This window comes from Myotis davidii, unplaced genomic scaffold (assembly GCF_000327345.1).
Source record: "Myotis davidii unplaced genomic scaffold, ASM32734v1 scaffold836, whole genome shotgun sequence".
Taxonomy (NCBI): Eukaryota; Metazoa; Chordata; class Mammalia; order Chiroptera; family Vespertilionidae; genus Myotis; species Myotis davidii.
This window is the reverse complement of record NW_006287465.1, coordinates 183,183-194,782: the sequence shown is the minus strand read 5'-3', so window position 1 is coordinate 194,782 and position 11,600 is coordinate 183,183. Positions and strand designations below refer to the sequence as shown.

The 11,600-nt window shown below is 42.6% G+C and overlaps 1 protein-coding gene across 3 annotated transcripts in view; it reads left to right on the top strand.

The window, feature by feature from the left end:
• The first annotated feature begins 896 nt into the window (after window positions 1-896).
• LOC102775226 (eukaryotic translation initiation factor 1A, X-chromosomal) overlaps window positions 897-11,600 on the top strand; it is a 45,438-nt gene continuing 34,734 nt past the window's right edge. For 2 of the 3 annotated variants that reach the window (XM_015561055.1, XM_015561054.1), the window contains exons 1-3: window positions 897-1,157; window positions 4,148-4,231; window positions 10,158-10,261. In XM_015561055.1, coding sequence (XP_015416541.1) covers window positions 1,142-1,157; window positions 4,148-4,231; window positions 10,158-10,261 — 204 coding nt within the window. In that variant the 5' untranslated portion in view covers window positions 897-1,141. The remainder of the gene's footprint in view (window positions 1,158-4,147; window positions 4,232-10,157; window positions 10,262-11,600) is intronic. The other variant, XM_006759344.2, reaches the window with a different exon arrangement.

Here is an 11,600-nt window from a genome sequence, read left to right as displayed (position 1 = left end):
AACCCCAACTGGGAATGTGCCCGCAACCAAGGTACATGCCCCTGGCCGGAATCGAACCCGGGACCCCTCAGTCCGCAGGCTGACGCTCTATCCACTAAGCCAAACTGGTTAGGGCAAATAGCCTTTATTATATTGAGTATGAGCCCTCTATTTGAACTCCCAGTTGAGGGGACCATTTGCCTATTAGGCTTTTATTATATAAGATTAGGTTTGGATAATGAACATTAGGTAAGCTGGATAGCTTTATTTCAAAGTGTAATGAGATAGTTGGAGGCTGGATGTATATTGATTCAAGCCTGGGAAGGTGAATAACTTAAGTCCCTAGGATATTTACAGTAACAATAGAATAATTTCTCATGATTCAATACTATTTTAGTAATGTAACAGATTGATTACAGTGAACCCATTTTATTTCTTCATTATTACATAGTAATTATATTACAATACATAGTATATTTTATATCTTGTACACCTTAAACATACACATTATAAAAGTATCATTTTAATTTGAAAAATAAAACGGGGAAATTAAAGAAGAAAACATAGTAACAAACATCTTACACATTATGTGTCTTGCCCTTCATCAGTATTCCAAGTTTAGCTGAGCAATTTTAGGTAAGAAGTTAGAGCTGATGAATCAGCAACTTCTAGAAACTGCTAGATAGGAATGTTACAAAGCAGTCGCAAGTGGTAGTAATTCATACTCTCTTCAACACGGACGCCAAAACTTAATGTATTCCATCGTTGACACGGCTTTTTATTTTCCCCCAGCTCCGCCTCTCGGTTGTTTTCCAAGGATTTATTTACTTTATCTTTAGACCGTCACCCCATTACCACGCTAGCATCTCTTGCTTTAACAAGCGTCAGTCACTCTGGTACGCAGGCGCAGTAGATGGGGAAGATGGGAGGAAGGGGAAGGAAGCGAGGAGAGGAGGCGGGCCCAAGTGAAGGCGCGGAAAAACTACGTCAGCGGCTGCGGAGCCATTTGCTTATATAGGAGCGTGGTTGTCTTGTGATCGCTGTGGAATTCAGTTGCAACACTTCCTTGACGTCTGTGATTGTTTCGTCTTGTGTGCCTCTTGGAGGAGTCGCCGTTGCGCAGGCACCATCAGATCCCAACCGCCCGGAAGCCGGCACCATCATGCCCAAGAATAAAGGTAGTTCGTTGGTACCACGGTCTGTTCAGTCCAGTAGTTTCAGCCGTGGTTCGGGACCAAACCGCATTTACCAGTCTTCCTTTCCTTTTGCGGCTGGGCGATCCGGGCGTTCTGGGTTCGGGAGAGGAGCTGGGAAGTTTAGTCACATTGGGTTGGAGCCGACGCCATTTTTCTAGGGATTCCAGGGAATCCGTTACAGGGATTCCTGAGACCTGGTCCTTCAGGCCTTCCCAAGACTTCTGAATCAGTTTTTAGCTTTCAAGGATTAATTCCTGCTTCACTGGTTTCTTTATGGGCAGTTAACTGTTGTTGAAAATACTTCCCCTTAACAGTATGCGAATTCTTGACACATGCTTAGCTTCATCTTTGGAGATTCACTTTCCTCCAGCCATTCACAGAGTTTAACATTCTTTTCTAAAAGATGTGTTAAATATTTAGCAGAGTTTTCAGCCTTCGTTTCTAGTAACATTGTCGCGTAAAGATTTCTATCTGCTCTTTTATTTCACTAAGGCAAACCGTTCACAAAGCGTCATAATTGAGAACAAATTTACTCAGTACTTCCAAAATTAGACTCCTCGCGTGTAAAGCAGAACACTTGCACACTAATTTTTGAAAGAAATTCTGCAACTTGTTACAGACCAGAGATGTTCTAATACTTTAAATGGCCTTACAATATCTCCAGAAAAACGCGACTATACAAACCTGAGAATGTATTTTTCATAAGAAACGGCCTTTTTTCACAGCCTACAAGAAATATTTAATAATTCATTCTTAGATTCCAGACCTACCTATGTTCTCCTTTCTGCTTCACAGGTGGCTCCAGGGATTCTTCATTTCCTCTTTGTACATGTCACCACTTATTCCTAGCGGTTCTTGGTCCCAGTTCCATGCATTCAGTGCAATGTTGTCTGGGTCCCCCAAATCAATTGTCTAAATCATTTTTGTACCAATGGTTTACTGTTAATTTCTGGGAGAGACAGAGTATTTTGCTAACTACATGATAGAAAATGCTGATAGCTTTCTGCTAGTCTCTAAAATTGAAGATTAACTCACAGGTGATAACTAGATCACTTTAAAAGGGGTCTTACCTTTATTTCTAGTGATGAGATTTTCAAGTATATAACTCACTAACCTGTATACTCTAAAATGAATAGTCCTGATTAGGGACATTGAGTTACTAAAAATTGGCACTTAGTAGCTGACTAATGTTGATGCTATTTCTCTGTACAAATCCACCTTTAGACAAATAAGTTTTCCCTTGGTTCTTTAGGACTTTTAAACTAAATTCCTAAGAAAGGTATTTGATTTGTTTAGGGAAGATTGTGAATTTTGGTTTAGTTTACTTTTAAGAAGAGGACAAAATAAAATATTAGAATACACAATTAATATGATCTGTTCCAATCTTTTTCAAGAGATTTTAAAGTATATTCTATTACATGGTGTTGTTACATGTATTTAAAAATTGCCACTCCTTTAGAAATGGATGAAACACTTTTTGGCTTGCTCTTTTGAAAAAATGGCAAATGCTTGTATATATATGTTTTAGTATGCAAAGCAGTTATAATCCTTGCCCTAATGGATCCTAGGCTTTCCCTTCTAGGAAATCAGGTTAAATGTATCCTAATGCATAAGATAGTGAATATCGATGTATTGAGAACTTGGGGAGATTCACATCCCCTTTTTTAAAAATGTACTTTATTGATTTTTTACAGAGAGGAAGGGAGAGGGTTAGAGAGTTAAAAACATCAATGAGAGAGAAACATCGATCAGCTGCCTCCTGCACACTTCCTACTAGGTATGTGCCCGCAAACAAGGTACATGCCCTTGACAAGAATCGAACCTGAGACCCTTGAGTTCGCAGGCCAATGCTCTATCCACTGATCCAAACTGGTTAGGGCAGTCCACATCCCTTTTACTACATCACAGAGATTGCTCCAGAAAGGACGGTCCTAGAAAATACATTCAAGAACATGTATGCTGTCTTTACTGTGGCCAGTTGCACATTTTAAATTGTGCTTGGGATGTGAACTTTTTGCTTTGAACTCTTCCCAGGAATCCCTGTAATTACCTCTTATAGCTTCTCTTTCACCTATTGTAAATGACCACTTTGTGGTTTAGTTCCTGTAATAGGAATAAGATGCTATGGAGAAGAGCCCTAGTTCCTTGATTATTCGGTAGAAAATCTTACAGTGAAATAAAATTATAACCATCCAAATATGTTCAACTATAATAAAAGCAAACATTGAAAATTTTTAAGTATTTTATATCTTAGCATGGTGGTTAAAGCAGAGGACTAAATAATATTTCTTCTTTGATGATGGGAATGAAAATTAGTATAGCTCATCAAAAGATGATGGAAGTGAAAACATAACCTTTAACCCAGAAATTCTATGTAAATTTATGCTTTGGATGTTTTTTTTTTTTTGTGGAATAATCTTCAATTCAGCATTCAATTCAACAATGAAACATTAGAAATAACCAAAAGAAGGGATTAAATATACTTTAACCATTGAACTATCCATTGCAGTTTGTGGTTATTGACATCAAAACACATTTAGCACAAATTATTTAGTGGATTATAAGAGTTCTATTTTCATTTGGAAAGCATAGGTCATAAGATGTTAATAGTTTTCTCTGATAATGGAACTTTTACTCTGCTTATTTATGTTTATATAAGACATACTTTTATGTCCAAAAAATTCAAATACAAATGTTGAAAAGGATAGGGGGTTAATATAGTTTAATCTGGTAAAAGACAACAGGGAACCTTTGGCACATTAAAATGTAACTGATTAGGAAACTAAATAAAATTAATTCTTAAAAATCTTACTTAGAGTTCTGTTAGTGTTATACTGTGATTTAAATGATGATATATTTTTTCTCTCAGTGATTTTGTAAAGCTTATGGGCCTTATTCTAGCTTGTTTCATAATAATGTAAAATATACATTAATACATTTGACTTTTTTTATTCACTTTTTTACTCAATTAGGTAAAGGAGGTAAAAACAGGCGTAGAGGTAAGAATGAGAATGAATCTGAAAAAAGAGAATTGGTCTTTAAAGAGGATGGCCAAGGTAAGTTTTTTAAAAATTATTAACATTTTTATTTTCAGTGTGAATTTTAGTCTTTAACATCAAATGGATCAAATGCATAATCTTAAGTAGTTATTCCAATGTCTCTACTTTGCTTTTCCTCATTTGTAATCCTTTTTACTTCTTCAGAATTTGTTAAATAATTGGTTATATACTAGGTCTAGGTAGAAGATTAATTGGTGGCATTTTTTGTAACTATAGTTTCCTTTGTTTTGTGAGGAAGAGCATGATCTGACAGTGAATTTTAATTTTAGGGATGAGAGCAAATTAAATCTGTATGCTATCATTGAAAATTTCATACTCTAGTATGGTGGTAATGAGTAATGTTATATATTATTCAATAGACCGTGGTTATTTGTGACCATGGTAATTCGTTATTAGTTCTCTAATGCCAATAGTATATCCTATATAATAAAAGAGAAACATGCAAAATAACTGTTCCTCCGATAAACTCAAGCTATACCCACAAGCCAATCGGGAGTGAGTATGCAAATTAACCCAACTAAGATGGCGGAAGCCATTGAGATGGAGCGAGTAGGAGGCTTGGAGTAGGGCAGGCGAAGGAGGAAGCCAAGCTTCTTGCCTGCCCTGGCTGGCCCCGGGCTATGCTAGAAGCTACAAAGTTTCAATTATAGAAAATAAATAAATCCCAGAAAAAAAGGAGAGGCTCAGAGCTAGGGTTGCTGGGGGGCGTGGCCAGCCTGAAAATGGCCCTCAGCCCCTCACCCAGGCTGGCCAAATCCCCAAAGGATGAGGGTCCCCACTGGGGGGCTTGGCCAGCCTGCAGACAGCCATCCGCCCCTCACCCAGGCTGGCCAAATCCCCAAAGGATGAGGGTCCCCACTGGGGGGCTTGGCCAGCCTGCAGACAGCCATCCGCCCCTCACCCAGGCTGGCCAAATCCCCAAAGGATGAGGGTCCCCACTGGGGGGCTTGGCCAGCCTGCAGACAGCCATCCGCCCCTCACCCAGGCTGGCCAAATCCCCAAAGGATGAGGGTCCCCACTGGGGGGCTTGGCCAGCCTGCAGACAGCCATCCGCCCCTCACCCAGGCTGGCCAAATCCCCAAAGGATGAGGGTCCCCACTGGGGGGCTTGGCCAGCCTGCAGACAGCCATCCGCCCCTCACCCAGGCTGGCCAAATCCCCAAAGGATGAGGGTCCCCACTGGGGGGCTTGGCCAGCCTGCAGACAGCCATCCGCCCCTCACCCAGGCTGGCCAGGCACCCCAGCGGGACCTCCACCCTGATCTGGGACACCCTTCAGGGCAGACCAGCTGGCCCCACCCATGCACCAGGTATCTGTCCTATATAATAAAAGGGTAATATACAAATTGACCCTAACAGCAGAACGATCGAGAATGATTGGTCACTATAACACACACTGACCCGCAGGGGGCTATGACACACATTGACCACCAGAGGGCAGACGCTCAATGCAGGAGCTGCTCCCTGGTGGTCAGTGCACTCCCACAGGGGGAGCTCTGCTCAGCCACAAGTCAGGCTGATGGCTGACAGCACAGCGGTGGTGGGACAGCACAGCGGTGGTGGCGGGAGCCTCTCCCTCCTCCTCAGCAACGCTAAGGATGTCCGACTGCAGCTTTGGCCTGCTCCCCGCTGGCAAGTGGACATGCCCCAAGTTGCTCCCGGGCTGCCAGAAGGATGTCTAACTGCCAGCTTAGGCCTTATCCCCTGGGGATTGGGCCTAAGCCAGCAGGTGGAGATCCCCCAAGGGATCCCAGACTGCGAGGGCACAGGATGGGTTGAGGGACCTCTCCCCCCCCCCCAAGTGCACAAATTTTTGTTCACCGGGCCTCTAGTCTACACTAATAAAAGACAAACATGCAAATTGATGGTTCCTTTGCTATGCCTTAAGCCACGCCCACCAGCCATTCTGAGTGATTATATGCAAATTAACCCAACCAAGATGGCAGCCAGCAGCCATGGAGGTGGAGCAAGCAGGCAGCTTGATTGCCCCAGTGATGGAGGAAGCCAAGCTTCCTGCCTGCTGCAGCCGGCTCTGAGCTCCACTCAAGGCTACAAAGTTTCAGTTATAGAAGATAAATAAACTCCAGAATAAAAAGAAAAAAAGGAGAGGTTGGAAGCTTCCATTGCCATGGGCTTGGCCAGCCTGAGATGAGCCCTCAGACCCTCACCTAGACTGGCCAGGCACCTCAGTGGGTACCCCTCTTCCTAAGGGAGTGTGGCCAGTCTGAAAACAGCTATCAGCCCCTCACCCAGGCTGCCCAAACCTCCATAGGGTAAGGATCCCCACTGAGGGGGGCTTGACCAGCCTGCAAACAGCCATCAGCCCCTCACCCAAGCTGGCCAGGAACCCAGTGGGGACCCCCACTCTGAAGGTGGTGTGACCACCCTGCAAACAGCCATCAGCCTCTCACCCAGGCTGGCCAGGCACCCCAGCGGGACCTCCACCCTGATCTGGGACACCCTTCAGGGCAAAACAGCTGGCCCACACCCGTGCACTAGGTCTCTATCCTATAAAATAAAAGGGTAACATGCAAATGGATCCTAACAGCAGAATGGGAATGACTGGTCTCTATGACACACACTGACCACTAGGGTGCAGATGCTCAATGCAGGAGCTGTCTCCTGGTGGTCAGTGTGCTCCACAGGGGGAGCTCTATTCAGCCACAAGCCAGGAAGATGGCAGCCAGCACGGTGGCGGTGGTGGTGGGAGCCTCCCCCGCCTCCTCAGGAACACTAAGGATGTCCAACTGCAGCTTAGGTCTGCTTCCTGCTGGTAAGTGGACATCCCCCGAGGACTGCCTGGCTGGTCACCCCAGAGGGATGTCTGTCTGCCAGCTTGGGCCTGATCTCCCAGGTAGCGGGCCTAAGCCAACAGGTGGACATCTTCCGAGGGGTCCCAGACTGCAAGAGGGCAAAGGGACCCTCCCGAGTGCATAAATTTTTGTGCACCAGGCCTCTAGTAATGTTATAATTGACAATACTATTGGATTAAAACTGTATTCCAAGATACAAAAAAATTAAGATAATAAATTGGAGCATTTGGTTTTTCCATTTAAAAAAAATGTTAAACTAACAGAAGTCTATACTAATAAAAGGGTAATATGCTAACTATGGCAGACTTCTTCTGGACATCCTTCCAAACAAAGCCTCAGCTGCTTGCCTGAGGCTTAGGCCGGCCAAGGATAGCGGTTGCTGTTGATAGGGCCAAGGCTCAGTAAACAAAAGCTTATAACTAATCTATAAGCTGCTGCTGCCAGGGCTGGTCCAAGGCTCAGGCAGGCTATGGATGGCGGCTGCCACTGCAAGGGCCTGAGGCTCAGACAATGAGGGCCAGATCAAGGGTTAGGCAAGCCATGGTAGCTGGCAGTGGCTGCAGCAGTGGCATGATAAGGGCATGGCCTTCCCCTGATGGTTTGGTTGCCTCCTGCAGAGGGAGGCCAGTCTACAGTTTAGGCCTGCTCTCCATGGGGCAACCCCTCAGGGGGCAGGCCAAGCGGAGCCCCCCCCCCCCCCACCGAGGGCACGAATTTTCGTGCACCGGGCCTCTAGTGTCATAATATGAGTCCATAAATTTCCACCTAATTTTTATCCAGATGTATTTTTATTGGTTTCAGAGAGGAAGGAGAGAGAGATAGAAATATCAGTGATGAGAGAGAATCATTTGATTGGCTGCCTCCTGCATGTCCCCCCCACCCCCCACTGGGGATCAAACCCACAAACCCAGGCATGTGTCCTTGACCGGAATTGAGCCCAGGACCTTTCACTTTGCAGACTGATGCTCTATCCACTGAGCCAAACTGGCCAGGACCCATGCTTTCTAATTCTCATGTATTATCAATCTTTTCTTGGGGTACTGGAATTAGTTGGCCTCTTGAGTATACTGGGAATATTTCAGTTAAATATTTGACATTTTATCAGGAACATTTTTTAAAGAACCTTAATTGCTATGGTATTCTAAAGTAAACAAAAGCTTATAACTAATCTATTTTGCCCCTAAAGTTTTTGAGTGAAAGAAGAGCCGTGATTGAGCTGGTATCTAAATGAGAAAGATGAATAAACCAGAATTATATGATACACTCTGGAATGAGTTACTTTGTTGTATAAAAGGAGAGCATATAATCATGAAGACAGGAGTGAACTGATTTACTTAAAAAAGTAGATAATTAAAATATTTCTGATAAGAGAGGGCTTGTAATGGAAATTCCACTTAGGCCAAATCATTGATTTTTGTAGACTTTTATTTACTTTGAAAGGGGGGAGTAAATAGTATAGCTGGAAAAGGCTATATAATTTTTTTTTAAGTGGCTTAAACATCCATTTATTATTCCACAGTTTCTATAGATAAGAAGTCTGGGCAGGACTAAACTGGTTTCTCTGCTCAAGGTGTCTCAAAGTTGAAATTAGGATGCCATCCAGGTTTCCTTCTTGGTGCCTGAGATCCTTTTCTAACTTCACTATATATATATATATTTTTTTTTCATTCTTTTTTATTGATGAGTATATTCTATTTTTTTCCAAATTATTTTTATTATTGTTTAAAATTTTACATATGTCTTCTTTTCCCCAATTGCTTCAGTGTCTTGTATCCATTGGTTATGCTAATATGCATGCATACAAGTCCTTTGGTTGCTCTCTAATGCCCCCTCTCTCCTGCCAGTTATCTGGATCTATTCTTGTTCTTTGGTTTATGTCATTGATGGCAAACCTATGACACGTGTGTCAGAGGTGACATGCAAACTCATTTTTTTGGTTGATTTTTCTTTGTTAAATGGCATTTAAATATAAAATATCAAAAATATAAATCTTTGTTTTACTATGGTTGCAAATATCAAAAAACTTCTATATGTGACACAGCACCAGAGTTAAGTTATGGTTTTTCAAAATGCTGACACATTGTGCTGCTATTAACATAAGGGTGCATATATCCTTTCTGATTGGTACTTCTGGTTTCTTGGGATATAGTTTTAGAAGTGGAATTACGGGGTCAAATGGGAATTCCATTTTTAACTTTTTGAGGAAATTCCATACTGTTCTCCAAAGTGGCTGCACCAGTCTGCATTCCCACCAGCAATGCGCGAGAGTTCCTTTTTCTCCACATCCTTGCCAGCACCTGTCGTTTGTTGATTTGTTGATGATAGCCATTCTGACAATGTGAGGAGAGCATATAATCATGAACTGATTTACTTAAAATAAGTAGATAATTAAAATATTACCACTATTACCACCAAACCAGCAATGCAAGAAATGCTAAAGGGTCTAACTTCACATTTTTATTGACTAAGTTCAATTCCCTGTGGTTGGACAAATAACACTTTTGTTCTCTTGCTTGCTAGCTTGTAGACTGATAACAATCGTAGCATAGCTCATTCCATAGCCTTTCATATTTCTAATTTTGTGACTCCAAACCCCCCTCCACTTTTATATAATGTAACATAGACATGGAAGTGTCTACCCCATCACCATTTACCATGTGACACAACCTATCATAACCTATTTAAGGATATGACTAGCCCATTATATTAAAAAGTTGCATCTCCTCGTAAGTGTAGGAGATTATACTAAGCATGTACACCACGTGATAGAACCTTAGAAGTCATCTGAGAATTCTACCATAACATGACAATAGAATTCAGAATTGAAAACCCTCAAATTCAAGGACTTTAAAGAATTAAAGTTCTTTAAAAATTATTAAAGAATGTGATGGTTTTCTTTTCATTTTTTTTTATTAAAACATGTGTCTCCTTGAAAAAGTTCTCCTAGGGTAAAATACGCATTTTGCTTATCAATTTTTACCTTTTAAAAAAATAGTTTGACCTGAATTGAGTAGTAGTAAAAATGAAGTTATCAACTATGTTAATTTCACTTATTAACATTTTAAGAAAAATTAAATAGTATCTCATATTCTCTTTTTTTTACCCACCTCAGAGTATGCTCAGGTAATCAAAATGTTGGGAAATGGACGATTAGAAGCAATGTGTTTTGATGGTGTAAAGAGGTTATGTCATATCAGAGGAAAACTGAGAAAAAAGGTAGGTGTAGAGGTTTGTTTTACTTTAAGAGTGGTTCTGTTTTATATGGGCCAATCAACTCATTTTTCTAAGTTTCCAAAGATGATCCTAATAACAGTGATTTATAAGACAATGTAAAATAAGGTCTTTGATGGGAATTTTCATAATCAATATATACAAAAGCCAAGCAACCGGTCACCATCATGCGCACTGTGGCTGGCCAACTGGCTCAGTGGGATCAGGGCCAGCCAGCCAATATCCCACGGCCACTCCCCCCTGCAGGTTGGCCCCAGATCAGCCCCAATAGGGCTGGCTGGCTGGACCCCACCCAGGCATGAATTCATGCACTGGGCCTCAAGTAGAAAAGTATATTACAAAGAATTATTTGCTTCATCTGTGTTGTAGTTCTCCTAGAAAGATTGCTCTGAATATAATATTGAGGAAACAATGAGACAAATCCTACAAAATAGCTCTTGCCCTGGCTGGTGTTAAGCGTTTAGAGCATCTGCCCACATACTGAGGGGTCACGGGTTTGATTCCTAGTCACAGAAACATTCCTGGATTACAGGTTCACTCCTTGCCTCCACTCAGCATGTGTGGAAGGTAACCAGTGGATTGACTCTCACACATTGATGTTTCTTTCTGTGTCTCTCCCTCCTTCTCACCCTTATTATTCTCTTTGAAAAACAATGGAAAAAATATCAGGTGAAGATTAACACAAAACACAACACTTTAAAAAAGTGGACTCATAAATAAATTATGCCATGAAATCTATATCTACACTAATAAAAGAGAAAAATGCAAATTAACCATCACTCTGTCACTCCACTACACCCACCAGCCATGCCCACCAGCCAATCAGGAGCAAGAATGCAAATTAACCCAAGATGGTGGCAGCCATGGAGCTGGAGCGAGCAGGAGGCTTGGGTTGCCCTGGTGATGGAGGAATCCAAGCTTCCCTCCTGCCCTGGCTAGCTCTGGCGTCCGCTCAGGGCTACAAAGTTTCAATTATAGAACATAAATAAATCCCAGAAAAAAGCAAAAAAGGAGAGGCTGGGAGCTTGGGTCACTGGGGGTGTGTAGCCAGCCTGAAAATGGCCATAAGCACCTCACCCAGGCTGCCCATATGCCCATGGGGTAGGGGGCTTGACTAGCCTGCAAATAGCCATCAACCCCTCACCCAGGGTGGCCAGGCACCCCAGTGGGGACCCCCATCCTGAAGGGGGTGTGGCCAGCCTGAAAATGGCCCTCAGCCCCTCACCTGGCTGGCCAGGCCCCCCAGCAGGACCCCCACCCTGATCCAGAACACCCTTCAGGGCAAACCAGCTGGATCCCACCCATGAACCAGGTCTCTAATCTA